At 38.8% G+C, this 16,333-nt stretch overlaps 1 protein-coding gene across 2 annotated transcripts in view; it reads left to right on the top strand.

The window, feature by feature from the left end:
• The window catches only part of COL21A1 (collagen type XXI alpha 1 chain), an 85,833-nt gene that overhangs the window by 28,956 nt on the left and 40,544 nt on the right, over positions 1 to 16,333 (top strand). For both annotated transcript variants that reach the window (XM_059834881.1, XM_059834874.1), the window contains 6 exons: positions 217 to 270; positions 2,819 to 2,872; positions 3,735 to 3,788; positions 7,344 to 7,397; positions 7,476 to 7,529; positions 11,430 to 11,483. In XM_059834881.1, coding sequence (XP_059690864.1) covers positions 217 to 270; positions 2,819 to 2,872; positions 3,735 to 3,788; positions 7,344 to 7,397; positions 7,476 to 7,529; positions 11,430 to 11,483 — 324 coding nt within the window. The remainder of the gene's footprint in view (positions 1 to 216; positions 271 to 2,818; positions 2,873 to 3,734; positions 3,789 to 7,343; positions 7,398 to 7,475; positions 7,530 to 11,429; positions 11,484 to 16,333) is intronic.

The raw sequence follows: 16,333 nt of genomic DNA on the forward strand, positions 1-16,333 counted from the left end.
GGTGTTCCCCAGTCATGGGTTATGATGGTAGTGTGCCATATTCATACATGCTGGATACATTTCATGCTTGGTTCTGCATTTGTATCCAGTTACCAAAATGTTGTAATCAGCCAGCTGACACATCAGTCCCTGGGTCATGTTGTATTACATCTCTGTGTCTCATTCTGTATCAGATTGTATTAGTATTTGAGCTGGTTTTAATTTTTTCTCTCTTAGGGACCACGTGGCTTACCGGGTATCAAGGGAGAGGCGGGGAAAGATGGGGCTAAGGTAAAATAAAAAAAAAAAAAAAAGTAATAGATAAAAAGATTTTACTCTTACCATTTAGCATTTTTGGTTGTACAGTTAATAGTATCAGTATTTTCACTTGAGGCTTCTGTGAGAATTGTTTACTAAAAAGGTAATAAAGAAGGAATAAGAATCCTAAATTTAGAATGTTACTTCAATTCTGAATCTGGTCTGCTTTATTTAATAAAGTTTATACAGGCTTTAGCACTCCAGTAACACCTTTATTGCACTGAATTATTTATATTTAGAAAGCGTATCTAAATATGGGTACCTGGGAGCATGATACAGACGTCTGTCAGAATGGTTTCTTTCTATCTCTTTTCACCCTTTTTCTCTTTAAGTGAGCATTCAGATGAGCTAGGTAGGAATTGGCACTTTTTATCAGAAAACACTGGCTAATTGAAACCAAAGCTTTTTGTGGAAAAATTCTAGCTGAGGTGTAGCCAGTAGCTTGGAGCTGCAGACAGATGTGGAAGCTTATATATAACTCCCTTCTGGTAAACAGGGTAAACTTGCATCTGGATCTCCTGTATACACAGTGAATAAACTAGCTATTGGCAAGTCTCATTGATATGTAAATATCTGTGTCCACCCTTCTCTCACACTTTTGCCCTATGTTTAGAAAAGTTCTAAGTTCATTGTGATAAAAATGTATTTTGTTTTTGGTTTATTAAAACTTCAAAGCCTGTTTTGTAAAACAAACACTTGTTTTCCAAACAGATTTTGCTGTAGAATTTCCTTCTTCTAAAGTTCCTAATATTTATAGCAGGTCCTTAAATTCATCACTGTTCAACAGAATTCTCAAATGAATGATTAGAGCTGAAAAATGTGCTTAGGTGTTCTGTGCTTTAGGCATCTTAATCTAATTGATCTTAGATGTTAATCTAATTGATCATTCAGTATTGGGCCATGTGCAGAAAGTAAGATACTGATGATGAAAAACTCTGTTCTCCTGGCAGTGCAGGGTTGTGACAGATAGAATATTTCCTAATGCTCAGTCCAGCCTTGTTTAAAATGAGCCAAGAAATAGGGCTTCCACCGCTGTTTTAGAAAACTTCTTCCATTGTAAAATAGGTCTTGCCATTTGAATTTTTATTTCCTGATGATTCAGCCCAAATTTTAATCTCTTAATTTCAACCCATTACTTGTAAAGTTTCTATAGCAACTAATTTAAAACTGTTTCCATTGACGAGTGTTTTAGTTTATCCAATAATTGAATCACCACTTCAGAGCAGAAATCGAGGCTCCATTCTTTCTCATTAAAGAAGCAATGGATGCATGAAGTGTTTCTTTTATAAGCTTTGCTGATTTTTTGGACTCCATTCCATTGCCTGTTTTCAATACTTATTTGTTGAACGATACTTTGATAGCATTAACCCACAAGCTATCATTCCTGTGGTCATTTTCCTGTCTTCTGTGAATATGTGACAGACTTCTCCAAATCTGCTTAGACATGAATGGTTCTGATAAATAGCACTGAGACATATTTTCTTTTACCCTTTATCTTAGAACTTTAAATATTACATACAATAACTTCCTGAGCATAATTTACTATTCCTCCTTTATGATGGAAATATATGAAACAAATTGAAATACATTGCTCAATATAAATACAGGTATCAACAGAGAGGAAAAATTGTGATAGTCCAAAAATGATTTGGTGTTTGGGTCTTTGTCCTGAGTGAAGTAGATCCAGTCTACTGAAACAAGCAACTAAGCTTGGTTTTATTGTTCCAAGTCAGGTAGTGCCAAGTTAATATTTAGTCTTTTGTTGTAATCGCTCAAGAGAGCTTGCAGACAAATTGTCAGATAAATATCGTCAGTACCAATAGCAAAAGTTTTGGGATTCCTGATATCTGACACCTGTGAGGACAATAAAAAGAACTGACGTTTTGGCTTATGTATTCAATTGCCAGCTGCTTTTACCAAAGTGGATTCTTTCTTCCACTGAAATGAGAACTCACTTATCAAAGTATGAAGGTTGTTTTATCAGTGTATTTTGGTTTTATTTTGTTTATTTTTTAGAGAAAGTACCTAATACCTTATTTTTTAATACTTTACTTATCCAGAGTAAGCTGGTGAGAAATTTGATAAGGTCACTAGTTCTTTGATATTCTCAGTAAGAGGTAGGAGCAAAGCCATCCCAGATTTAGGGAATTTCCTTGTTCTTTGGGAGTTAGGAATGGATGGTAGACATATCACAGCTCCTACAGAGATTCTCAAAGCTCTTTTCAAAGCCTTTTTTCCTCATCAAAGCTGAACTGCTACTTTTGAACATCCATAAGCTTTATTGAGATATTACAGTAAAGTTTATTCTAAAAAATGTAGTGTTTAATTTTTTTCTTTTATGTATTGAATCGTGTTTAAAGATCAACAAACTCACTACCAGTCAGCATACTGATGTTATCTAGTTGATATGGTGATATGTATTGTCTTTCCACTATTTGTTGAACATCGAAAATATGAATGTCATTATAGTATATTACTACTATTTTAGATATAAGGATTTAAAATATGTTTGCTCTTTTAGGGTGACCGTGGACTACCTGGTTTTCCTGGATTACATGGGATGCCAGCACCAAAGGTTGAAATTACGTATTTCTTATTACAATGTTCATGTGTTTCAGCTTGCCTATCGTTTAATTTAAAGAAAAAATAAGTTTATATACAATATTATGTCAGTGCATTTGATGAACCTCATAACATGAATAGATATGATGCTGAAATTGAAGGAAGATATATGCCATGGGACTTCATTACATACATATTGAGCAATGCAAGCTGCCTGTTTTTTTCATTTTTGTTCTGTTCTATGGGATTCTGTATTAATTACTTTGAACTTTGATTTTACTACTACTTAGAACCTTCTTTATCACAAATAATGTGTCAAAAAAATAAAAATAATTATATCGTTTTCTTGAAGTCATTCAATTTGAGTGACAGCATTTTGAAGGATAGTTCTGATCTAACCCAATGAGTTTATTTCATGTTTATGTTCCCTAAAACATCATCAACCGTATCTTTTGCCCTTCTGTGTTAGTATTCAGCTGAATTTATGTCATAGTTTTGCCAAAATTGTGTTTTAAACTTTTCAAATAAGGTCTTCAGAAGAGTGCAGCACTTTCAAAGAGCTGAATTTTCACTTAGGTACCTACCTATATTGAAGTGACCAGAAACTTGAAGTGCCTTCCATTGAAAATAGAAGCATTAAGCCTGCAAGCTGTGGATTGTCTCACCAGCAGTGTTGGACATTCTGGGCTTCTCCCCTAGGAGAGCTTGGAAAATTCAAGATTTGCATTTACTGTCTTGAGCATATTTTTTTATATCAGATGGAGCTCTTTGCCTGCTTCATTTGTCTGCTATACATATATACTTTATATATATATATATCTGTGTATAACTACTTCTATTTTAAAAATTAACTTACTGACACACATTTTGTCTAGGGAGAAAGGGGTCCTAAAGGAGATCAAGGAGTGCCAGGAATATATGGAAAAAAGGCAAGTGAATTTATAATCATAAAATAAAGCAAAATGTTATTGTTATCTGCAGTGGGGTGACCTTGGCTGGCTGCCTGATGCACCCACAGCCACTCTGTCATACCCCCTCCTCAACAGTACAGGGGGAAAAAATAAGATGGAAAAGCTTGTGGGTCCAGATAATGACAGTGAGATCACCTACCAATTACTGTCATGGGCAAAACAGACTCGACTTGGGGAAAATTAATTGAATTTATTGTCAACTAAAATAGGTTTGGATAGTGAGAAACAAAGACAAAAACTAAAACACCTTCCCCCCACCCTGCTTTTTCCCAGGCTCAACTTCACTCTGTCATGGAGTGAATGGGGAGCAAGGTGGGGTGGTCAGTCCATAACAGTTCCTCTCTGCTCTCCTTCCTCCTCACACTTATCCCCTGCTCCAGCGTTGGTCCCTCCCACAGGCTGCAGTCCTTCAGGATAAACCTGCTCCTGCATGGGGTCTCCATGGGCTGCAGCTTGGCTACCACAGCTCCACCATGGTCCTTTCCACAGGCTGCAGGAGAATCTTTGCTCCAGTGCCTGGAGCACCTCCTCCCCTCCGTCTTCACTGACCTTGGTGTCTGCAGAGTTGTTTGTCTCACTTTTTCCCTCACTTCTGACTTTGCCTGTGTCATGTTTTTGCCCTTTCACAGAATCACAGAATCACAGAATCACTAAGGTTCGAAAAGACCTGTAAGATCATCAAGTCCAACCTAAAAAAAAAAACAAACAAACCAAACCAAACCCAAAAAACACAACACACCAAAAACCAACCCACCCAACACCACACAGCACCATGCCCATCAAGCCACATCCCACAATGCCACATCCACACGCTCCTTGAATACCTCCAGGGAGGGTGACTCTACCACCTCCCTGGGCAGCCTATTCCAATGTTTCACTACTCTCTCAGTAAAGAACTTTTTCCTAATATCCAGCCTGAACCTCCCCTGGCGCGACTTGAGGCCATTTCCTCTAGTCCTGTCACTAGTCACTTAGGAGAAGAGGCCAACACCCACCTCTCTGCAACCCCCTTTCAGGTAACTGTAGAGAGCGATGAGGTCTCCCCTCAGCCTCCTCTGCTCCAGACTGAACAACCCCAGCTCCCTCAGCCGCTCCTCATCAGACTTGTGCTCCAGACCCCTCACCAGCTTTGTCGCCCTTCTCTGGACACACTCCAGCACCTCAATGTCCTTCTTGTAGTGAGGGGCCCAACACAGTATTCGAGGTGCGGCCTCACCAGCGCCGAGTACAGGGGCACGATCACCTCCCTACTCCTGCTGGCCACACTATTTCTGATATAGGCCAGGATGCCGTTGGCCTTCTTGGCCACCTGGGCACACTGCTGGCTCATTTTCAGCCGGCTGTCAACCAACACCCCCAGGTCCTTTTCTGTGGGGGAGCTTTCCAGCCACTCGTCCCCAAGCCTGTAGCGTTGCATGGGGTTGTTGTGGCCAAAGTGTAGAACCCGGCACTTGGCCTTTTTGAACTTCATCCGGTTGGCCTCAGCCCATCGATCCAGCCTGTCCAGATCCCTCTGCAGAGGGAGAATACTGTGGGGAACAGTGTCAGAGGCTTTGCTGAAGTCCAGGTAGACAACATCCACAGCCTTTCCCTCATCCACTAGGCGGGTCACCTGGTCATAGAAGGAGATCAGGTTGGTCAAGCAGGACCTGCCTTTCATGAACCCGTGCTGGCTGGGCCTGATCCCTTGGTTATCCTGCACGTGTCCCGTGAGCGCCCTCAAGATGAGCCTCTCCATAACCTTCCCCGGCACCGAGGTCAGGCTGACAGGCCTGTAGTTCCCCGGATCCTCCTTCCGACCCTTCTTGTAGATGGGTGTCACGTTGGCAAGCCTCCAGTCGTCTGGGACCTCCCCCGTTGACCAGGACTGTTGATAAATGATGGAGAGCGGCTTGGCAAGCTCCTCCGCCAGCTCCCTCAGCACCCTTGGGTGGATGCCATCAGGCCCCATAGACTTATGAGTGTCCAGGTGGCATAGCAGGTTGTTAACTGCTTCCTCCGGGATCATGGGGAGCCTATTTTGCTCTCCATCCCTGTCATCCAGCTCAGGGAGATGGATACCCTGAGGATACCTGGTGTGGCTGTTAAAGACTGAGGCAAAGAAGGCATTAAGTACCTCAGCCTTTTCCTCATCCTTCGTGACAATGTTCCCCGCCGCATCCAGTAGAGGATGGAGATCCTCCTTGGCTCTCTTTTTGTTGTTAATGTATTTATAGAAGCTTTTTTTGTTGTCCCTCACGACCGTGGCCAGGTTGAGCTCTAGCTGGGCTTTTGCCTTTCTAATTCCCTCTCTGCATGACCTAACGAGGTCCTTGTATTCTTCTTCACTTGCCTGCCCCTTCTTCCAGAGGTGGTAAGTTCTCTTTTTTTCCCCGAGCCTCAGCATAAGCTCCTTGTTCAGCCAGGCCGGTCGTCTTCCCCGCCGTCTCTTCTTATGGCACATGGGCACTGCCTGCTCCTGCGCCTTCAAGATTTCCTTCTTGAAGAAGGTCCAGCCTTCCTGGACCCCTTTGCCCTTCAGGACCGTCTCCCAAGGGACCCTCTCAACCATCATTCTTAAATATATTTCCCCCGAGGCGCCACCACCGTGGCTGCGGGGCTCAGCCGTGCCCTGCGGTGGGTGGGTTGGAGCCGGCTGGAACCGGCTGTGTCCGGCACGGGGCAGCCCCGGCCTCTCCTCACAGGGGCCGCCCTGCAGCCCCCGCTGCCAGCGCCTGGCACCTGCACCCAATACAATATCATTTATATTTCTGTAATAGGTGTATTCACAGAGAATTTAGTTCTGCAGTCCTAACTCAGAAAAATTTCCACTGAAGTTACTGGACATACTTACGTCTAGTAATCTTAAACTCATGCTCTGCTTACTTGGATATTTTGAGAACTCGTCATCCTGCTGTTAGTGGATCGATGTATTTAACTTTAACATAACACAAAATGCATATAAAGATATTTTTTGCAAATATGTCTATGCCTTTAATATGGGGTATATGTAATAATTATATTGCAAAGAAGTCTGTGCTTTTTAATACATAGAAATTTACCTGAACCGTGTAACCAGAAGGGAGAGAGGGAGAGGGGTAAGGGGAGTGAGGAGAGGAGCGCACGAATGGAGTGAGACAGACTGATAGCGGCCTGGAAGAGAGATGTTGTTTTAATCTGTAATTTATATGAATCAGGGTGTGCTTGCATGTAAATATTTATATTTCAGAGGACATATTTTGGTCATCCAGTGTTAACAGTTACATTTTCACCTGTCATATTTTCTTCATTTATTTATAGGTTTAGAGTTTTAAGCAATTTGAAAAGAGGGTCTGTGTTCTCTATTTTAGAGCATATTTATGTTTCCGTAACAGGGGGTAGTTATTAATTGACCACTGCCTGTGTTAAGAAGGAAACAGATCTTCCATACATTTTCAAAATAAGAAGTAACATACATGAATTATAGGTTAAATACACTGAATTTGCAGCATAAACATTGAGCACTAATTACTTTTCACTCGCTTTATTTCTCAGGGTTCAAAAGGAGAGAAAGGTGATACGGGGTTTCCAGGAATGCCTGGGCGATCTGTAAGTTTCGTGAAGACAATTTGCTTTTAACTTTTGCTTGTTAATTCTCCTACTGATGACTGTTAACCGTTGCCACAGGGAGACCCTGGCAGAAGCGGGAAAGATGGATTACCAGGAAGTCCTGGTTTCAAGGTATGTGCAAATGTATATTCATATCTTGCCGAAGTCTTCAACAGCATTAGTATTGGTCTAATATACCCAGTTTATTCAGTGGAGAATTACTGGAAATTACAATAATGTGTGTTACTGGGAAATACCAAAGTTTACTGCAGTCAATGGGCAGACTTCCTTGATTTCAGTTGATTTGTGAGCAGGGGCAAAGCTTTTGTTAAGATATTATGTATTAGTGATCACCAGAGATTGTTTATGCTTCATCTCCCTTATCCTGTTTGTGTTTCTCTAACTCTGTGAATCTGTTAATGAAATTTATATACAAGCATACACTGCAGAACATACCTGTTGTATACAGTTAAGAAGGAGGTAATCTAATTATCATTATTGTTTTTGAAGGGAGCTGGATGAAAGTTAGGGGAAAACACTTTCAGCATTGGATTCATGTTTATGTTCGTATTCTCTTCACTGTGCAGTGCCCTTTATATTTAATTTAGACCAGTTTTTCAAGTGGACTAAGTATCAGTCTACTCTAAAAAAGACTACAGGATCTGGTATTTCTATAATGTATTGCAGTCTGTGAGCTCACTGGACGTTTTGTTTACCTGGTTATTGCTTGCCCTGTTCCAATTTGTGAAAAGACGGACTTTAGCAGTATCTCTTTTAAGTTCACAGGAAAAGTTTTTTATTAATATGTGAGGTAAATGTTCAGTTGAATTGATCTAAATAAGCTTTTTAAAAGCAGCTTTGTTCCTTAATATTTTTCTTAATAATAATAATAATAATGTGATCTAGGACTGCTCAAGGTTAATGGTCCTTCAGTGTCCAAAAATGCAAGTGTACTTTTAAGTGCATTTGTCTAAATTCCTGTTACTGTAATTGGACATCTGGGTCTTTCTTCTGTTTTGTGACCATGCTTGTCTAGAGCAGTTGGGGATACCATGGCATATCTGTGACATCTGCTGTAGTGGGGAGATATGACACAAAACCTGTGAGAGACCTAAACCCTTCCACACAGCAGCTGCCAACAAGGTGGATCCAGCAGGATCCCAGGCTCGCTCAGGCTGGAGGGGACATTGATTGGGGCATCTTCTGGACCAGCCTCCTGCTCACAAATGGGACAGCACTGAATCCATACCAAGTTGCTCAGCTGGGTCTTGACAACCTCCAAGGATGGAGACTGCACAACTGGGCAGCTTGTTCCATCCTTGAGTGTCTTCATGGTGAAAAATTTTTCGCCCTTATTTGCAGCAGGAAATGGCTCTATGTGTCTATGTGTTGACAACTGAATCAAGCTCTTAATAAATGTAATAAATGGAGCCTCTAAAGTCATTCAGCTGCTGACTGTTAACTGCTATAACTTTTGTGAGATCACTCATAAGTTTGCAGTCCTATTTGCTGTTTTAGGGTATCCCAGGCGACCTGGAAGTGCCATTTCAGAAGGACACAGGTCGCCTGTAGGTGGTACCTGCCAGCCCAATGTGGAAGACTTGGCTGCCCTAGAGCACCTCAAATAGCACCAGACATTTGTGATTAAGTAACTGAATCAAGCCCCTGTTCACTGTAATGGGATCTTAGATCCCTAACGTATCTCTAGACAACTTCAGGTAGAAAAACACATGTAGGTGACTTAATTTGAAGTTAAAGGGGCGAGTTATCACTTTCATACAACACTACAGCACTGTTATTCTAAAAATTGCCCAACTTCAATGTATATCTAAGCATCCTGCAATTCGAAAATTTATTAGGAGAATACATCTAAAATAACTGCCTTTAAAAAGTACATATAAAATTTAACTTTTACGGTAGGTAAACTCAATATTTCCTATTTTATTTGTTCTCTTTGGAAGGCCTAGTTAGACTGTGCTAAAAGGTAATGGAATAACTTTCTTTTATGTCAGATTGGTGTACTGCTTTTTTTTAACTGCCCTTAAGTTTACTTCCTTAAAATACGTTGGTAAAAGAAGTTGTAAATCTTAATTATGGAAAAAAAATATTTTCTTATTGCTCATTTTTCTGAAGTTAACTTCAGCAACCAGCAGCAGATTCTTTCTATGATACTGAAGGACTTCTTCTTTATTTGTTACTTGGTTTAGTTTTAAATACTCCTACATTCACTTCATTTTGATCTTCAAATCTCATTGATACCTGCCTACAAATTCTCATTATGTATCTACAAGAGCATGTATCTCTGACACTTGCAAATATGTCAGGCAAAGGCAGTTTAACAGACATTCTTAAAACCCTCAGCTAAGTTTGTGTCTATGGACACAGTAGCTATCTATGTTGCCGTTAACGTCAAGGGAGGTCTAACCAGTAATGCCAGTGGAGTCTGGAGAGCAATTCAGCTCAAAGAAAGCAGACTTGTAGGTGCCAGTTTAGTTGCCTACATAAAAGCGTCTGGTGTATTTGAGATGCAGTCATGTCCAAAGCATCCTAAGGGATCTGACAAATATGACATAAGTCCTATGGAAAGCCAGTGCCTTTCTGGAGTGGGAGTAGGAACCCAGACAAGACACCCTTGGGTATCTCGAATATGACCAAATGTCTACGTGCAGGCAATGAAATTGAGCTCCTGGTGGCTGGTCAGCTGAATCTCAAGCTTCCATCAATTTTCTTGACTAGACTTCTGTTGGCTGTGATAGGAGCTTGGTTACCTACATGAATTTATTTCGAATGAATCCTGCCTTATTTTATATATGTATATATACACACATATATACACATACACAGATATCTCTGCTACGTTGGTGGAGAAATTCCTTCTCTGGTACTATAGAAACTAGAAAAAATAATTAGTTATTAGATTTTTTTTCCTCTCTGGTATTTGATAACATGGACAGGTAGTAGTCACAGTTGTTTAACATAAAATTTTAACTGTCACTGGTGGCCCTTTAGAGTGAAGTATTATGTTGATAAAGCATGAATTTGGAGAATATTTTGGTCTGTTTTTATACTTGTAAACAATATACAGATAATTCAGTATATTGTTTTGTGAACCTGTGTACATTTAAACTGAAAGACATTTTCTTGACTATTTTATTAATTTAATTATTGTAGTACAAAAATATAACATATTCATTGGTTTTTATTCATTTTATAATAGTTAACAGAAGCCATATTCTTCATTCAAACATTTTGTCAGTTTAACTTCACCATCTGCTTGCTATAAAACATTGCTTCATTCTGGGTCTCTAATCAAATTCAGACCAGTAACAAACAAGCTGTCTTTGAAGGAAATTTCTGCTGGAGCTTTCCTGTTTTCTTACAATATTCATTCTGGGAAAGAATGTGGAAAAAAGCATGGCTTGAAACCCAGATGCTACCCATTGTTACTTCAAGTCCAGTTTTTGTAATTTTAAGTTAATTATTATGAGATTATTTTATATATATACACATATATATGTAAATTGATCTTTGCATTTGTTTCACGTGCTTTTATTTCTGGAATTATTCTTCAAATTTTCAGAATATTTTTGGTATCGTACATATTTTAAGTAAGGACATAAAGATTTGATCATATCTGGTAGTGCTGTATTCTGGAGTGCTTTGAAATAATTTTCAGACTGTTGTGCTAACAATTAGACAATAGCAGTTTGTTACTCTTTTATGCGCTTCTTCAACCAGTAATTGCTGTTCTGATTCAAAAGACAATTCTCTCTCTCTCGTATCTTTTGGCAAACTGTTTGAAAGCTGTCTGTTGGGCACAGCATGAGGGAATATCAGATTGACAACACTTCCTACTGTCTTTGAAACTGTTTTTAAGAGATGTTTCTTTGATGAAGTCTTGACAATGTGTATTGGTTTTACATTTTACTTACATTAAAAATAATGATTTACTATTTGAAATAATTATTTTTATTATGCAAAGGAAGGACTATTTTTTTAATATTGTATTTAACAGTCTTTTTTGTTTTAAAGGGAGAAGTCGGACAGCCTGGATCTCCAGGACTAGAAGGACATAGGGGAGAGCCCGTAAGTGATTAAATTGCTCACATATCCTTACGTACTGATTTGTTTGGTTTTGTGGTTTTTTTTAGTTAATGGATGTTATACTTGATGTTTCATCCATGTTGACTTGAATGGGTTGATATGTCCATTTTTGTAAAAGTGCTTTTTTATTTTCTGGTGTTCATCTTTAAATTTGGATTTAGTAAAAGAAATAAAAAATCCTTTAAAGTCAAAGATGCCTTAAAAGAAAAGATTCTTAACTATATTGCTGTTATATACCAATTTGTATATATGTTATAAAATTGTCTCATTATTGACTTCTTTCCTATTAATAGGATGGTATGGTTAGATACTGATAGTTGCTTACATGAGGAAAGATTTTGTGTGTTTTTAACTTTCATTTCTGCAACATGGTATATGTTCTTTCATATACTTATTAATTGCACTTAAAGATTATTTTTTCACTGTCTACCTCCCCTTCTCCTTTGTCCAGTTTTATTGTTCTCATACTTCCTTGCATCTTGTTACACTGTCCATATTATCTGTATCTCTGTTCTTCTTGCTTAGCTGGGGAACATGCTGCTACATTTTTGTTTTGCTTGTTTCCAAAGACATTGTTCCTCTACTGGTGTTTGGGCAGCTCCTCAGGGGAGCTCAGTTTGCCTCCTCTTTATACGTGATAGCTAGGCTTTGTCCTCCTTGTTTCCTTGTTTGGCTCTTTAAGGACACCAGCCTTTGCTTGAAACAGAGGAGCCAAGATATCTGTAGAAATAGCTGAAAGCTTTGAGTGCTGAGAGAGAGCCAGCTGTATTCAAACCGTCAGTATTTCTTCTGTAGGCCAAGAGCAGTAAATGGAGCTCAGTTGGTGGAACACTGCTTTCCAGATGAATTACATTCTGAATTACATCTTGAATTGTAAGATAAGGAGATACAGCTTTATACATTCAGAAATTTTTGTGGTATTGAATGTAATGAGAGGCAGTATGTGTTATATGGTACTGAAATCTGGTAGAGAGTTTTGATAACTAGGAGATAGAAATAACACTCCCAGCTGAAAAATTCTCAAGCTCTTTCATGTAAATTTTTTATATATTCACCAAAACCTCATAAAAGACTGTGAGTAGACTGCAAAACACTAGGCAGTCATTCCCAAGAGACTTTCTTCCCACTTGGCTGGCTTAAGTGAACAACACACATAATTCCTCACTTGGCTTTGTTTTTTCCTCTTTTTCTGCCCCAAATAGCTGTGAAATGTATTAACCATTTACAATCTGTGGTATCTTCAGATATAAGAAAGACTGAAGGTGAATGTTAATTAAAACCATAAAATACAAGGGAAAAGGTTTTGGAATACTGTTAGTTAGTGGACCATAACTAATGTGTTGAGATAATAACAAGACTTCTGTTGTTGTTCCTAGCCTTGTTTTGTCTCTTTTCATTTTTAGAAAAAACTGCTAGTTAGTAATGGTGATTTTTTTTTTTTTTAATTAATCTAAAAAATAGGAAGGAGAAGGCATTTCTGACCTAGGGAAAACTAAGTATTTAATACTTCAACAGTTCTCTTTCTGATCTGATACCTTTGGTTAAGTCTGACCTATATCTACTAAAGAAATATATTTTGGTTTAAAATTATTATAAATGCTTCACAATACAACATTTTAAACAGCAATGTAAACTCATCACTTAAGTCCTATACTTTTGCTTTGAAGAGAAATGAAGTGGCAGATTTAAGACATTAAAATCACTAAGAAGTCTTTTAAAATCACCATAAAATAATATAGAGGAAGAATTCCAATACAGAAACAACTACAAAAGATTTACACAATCCTAACAGGTCAAGCCAGATTGCACTATATGCTTCATTTATAATCAGTGGAGGTTCTTCTGAAGAGCAGAAAGTCTACATGCTGACCAGGAAATTGCCTCAAGGTAACCAGTAGGAAATGTAGGACACCTAGTCGTACCTGCTCATCTGCTTCTATTGCTGGTGTAGCACCAGATTGCATGTTGAAACATGGTGCTCCCACCTATTTAGAGCCTGGAGGAGGAGCAAAGGGCATTTCTGTGCAGCAGCTTTGTGGTAGAAGTGTGTGCTTGGGCTGTGCAGAATGAAAGCTATCCTCAGCCATGGGATATGTTGGCTCCCCTATTCAAGTAGAGGGTAGATGGCTTTCATCCGATGGAAAGTGAGCTGTATTGTGGGGTCTGTGAGGGATGTCTTGTGCAACTTATTGCTTCTGTTGTTTCTGATGTTCCTCCAATGTGTATTTGATGTATAACGTGTAAGCGCCTCCTCTCTGCTCCTCTTCTGTGCAATTCAGTGTGATCTTCTCTGGTGGGATACCCTAGTAGTTAGGGCACTGGTGTGGGAGAGAGGGACTGAACTCTCCTGTGCCCTCCCTGCGATAGCCAAATAGGCTGCCTAAGCTCAAGACAGGCCTTGGATGATACTGTTGAAACTGTATGAGTCCATATCATTAACCAGCCAAATGCAGCTGTGGCCCTGGGACAGCTCAGCAGGTTGCATGGATACCCCACCCACACAAACATACATGCAAACAGTCTTTATGTCTTCCATTCAGCCACATTAGTCTTAGACATGGAGTAATTTGTTAAGCTGGTCTTTTTAAAAATAGCCATCTTATGATCCTTCTTGCTTTAGTGAATGAAAAGAGCATGGTTGCAAAATGAATGCATCTTGAGACAACATCTAAGAGGCAACTCTCTAGGATGGAGAGCACAGTTGAACTGAACTCCCATTGCCTCCAGCCTCTGAGAGGTGTGGTTATTTTTTGGACAACATACTTTCTGGTATACTATTACTCTTACTAATCCTCAAATTTATGAACCAGAAAAAGTAGGTTGTAAAGCTAAGTAAATAATTCCAAGTGACGTCGTTGTTTTCCCTCAGTAGTACTATTTGGAACTTAAGTTAGCCAGGCCATCCCAATCCTACCCACTCTGTGTAAGAATAATGTTTGACAGTATGGACAGAATAATTTAGATTGTATTTAGTAAAGCTAGTAATCAAGCTCATTTTACTGATGACAAAAATAGGCCATGCTGTCACTTGAGTAGTTTAATGGCTAGTCATCTATCTTACTGATGACAGGCTGTTTTGATAAATACATTTTTTTGAGGGGCCAACTGTCTAAAGGATAGAATAAATCAAGATTTATTTGAGCTTAATTTCAGGCTGGCTGTCCTTTTTAACATAGGTAGAGTTTTGTCAGAGTTTGGTTTCAGTGGAAGCTGTGTTAGACATCTCCTTGTGTTTACAAACATGCAGATGGGAACTCTGCAGTGAGTGCTTGTGGGTGAAGCTGGCAGGACATTTATAGCACTCTTCTAGGCCTAGTGTATGCTGTTCTGCCACAAGGAATATGTCTGAACATTTGCAACTGCTCATGTTTACTCTCCAGAAATCATATTTTTCAGAAATACAGCTGCAAACACTTAAAATGGTAGAGTTTGCCCTTAATATTTAGGTCACATCACAAGACTTCAGATGTGGCCTCGTTTGTGCCAATGATGGCAGCATAACATGGCTTTCAGCTTCTGACCTGACTCCCACTGTTATATCTATACTCCTGGTTTGTCTGTTGATCTCTTATAACTGCACCAGGCATGCCAGATCTAGATCAATGCATTCTCTGAAAAATGTGTGTTTTATGCTAGGGTATGGTAACAGAATTGTTTTTGAAACATGTTCAAGATACACTAAGGATATAGAAATCTCCAACAGACGTTGCTGTATTTTTCTTCATTAAGCAGAAATCTTTAAAATACGATATAGAAACTGGTATAACCAGGTAGCCTGTATATTTGGAAGGCAAACCTAAAGTTAATGTAATTCTACTGCATCTATAGCCATGCTGAGAGTAATAGAAACAGGAATCAAGGAAAGAAAATTCTTGCCTTAGTTATATGGTAGTATGCAGAACAAAATATTTTTTTGGTGTTTTTTTCTTCTGTGTGCTATGTAATATTCCCCCTCTCCCTTATTATACAGTTTTCCAGATCTCTTCCGTACGAACAAAATTGACTTTAGAGCAACCCTTAGAGTGCAGCACCTTGAGGCAAGATGGCTTGTTAAATAGTCTTGTGTTCAGTGTTGCCTCTCTTGTCTGTCTTTGCATAGGAAACCGTGAAAAAAGCCAGACACAAAACACAGAACTACTAGTAACTGTGTTATCTGTATACTGACAATGTTCCTTAGAGATCCTGTTCTTGGAACAAATGTGTGGCAGCCAATCATAATAATAATGTAGGAAATAATGATATTTACTTATTAAAATGTAAATGTAGCTGATTCTAATGAACTTTCTTCTTCTTCAGTACAGCTTTACACATATCGCTGACTGTCATTTCATAAACTGACATATATAAATGAACAAATCTTTTAAGAATGGAGGACGTTCTGAAAAATGGTATTTTGCATATATTTACCTGCTGCAATAAAATTTTCTTTCACTTTAGTTGCACTTTTTTATGCCATTAGCCATGTGTACATTCTCATGAGAATCACTGAGGAGAGAGATGTTAACACCACAACCACCATATATGAATGAAAAATGTGAAATGAAGGAATGGTGTGTAAAGAACATCTTATAAAAGATTATCTAATATAGTTAGATGAGATGTGCAAATTTTAAGCTGTTCAAGTCCCCCTTCAAGTCTACAACAGAATCAGAAAGTAATTTTAACATGATTTCTGTGCATTTAATTTGGTTAAGTTAGGTAGACCGTATGAGAGGGAAAGTAGTCAGTTACCTGTGGAATAGGATGGGACTGTGAATAATGGATAACTTAGTAATTGTTTCGAACTATTCATGGAAGGAAATTTAAAATTCACGGTCAAAACCTTTGCAATA

This window comes from Gavia stellata, chromosome 2 (assembly GCF_030936135.1).
Source record: "Gavia stellata isolate bGavSte3 chromosome 2, bGavSte3.hap2, whole genome shotgun sequence".
In the NCBI taxonomy this organism is placed as follows: Eukaryota; Metazoa; Chordata; class Aves; order Gaviiformes; family Gaviidae; genus Gavia; species Gavia stellata.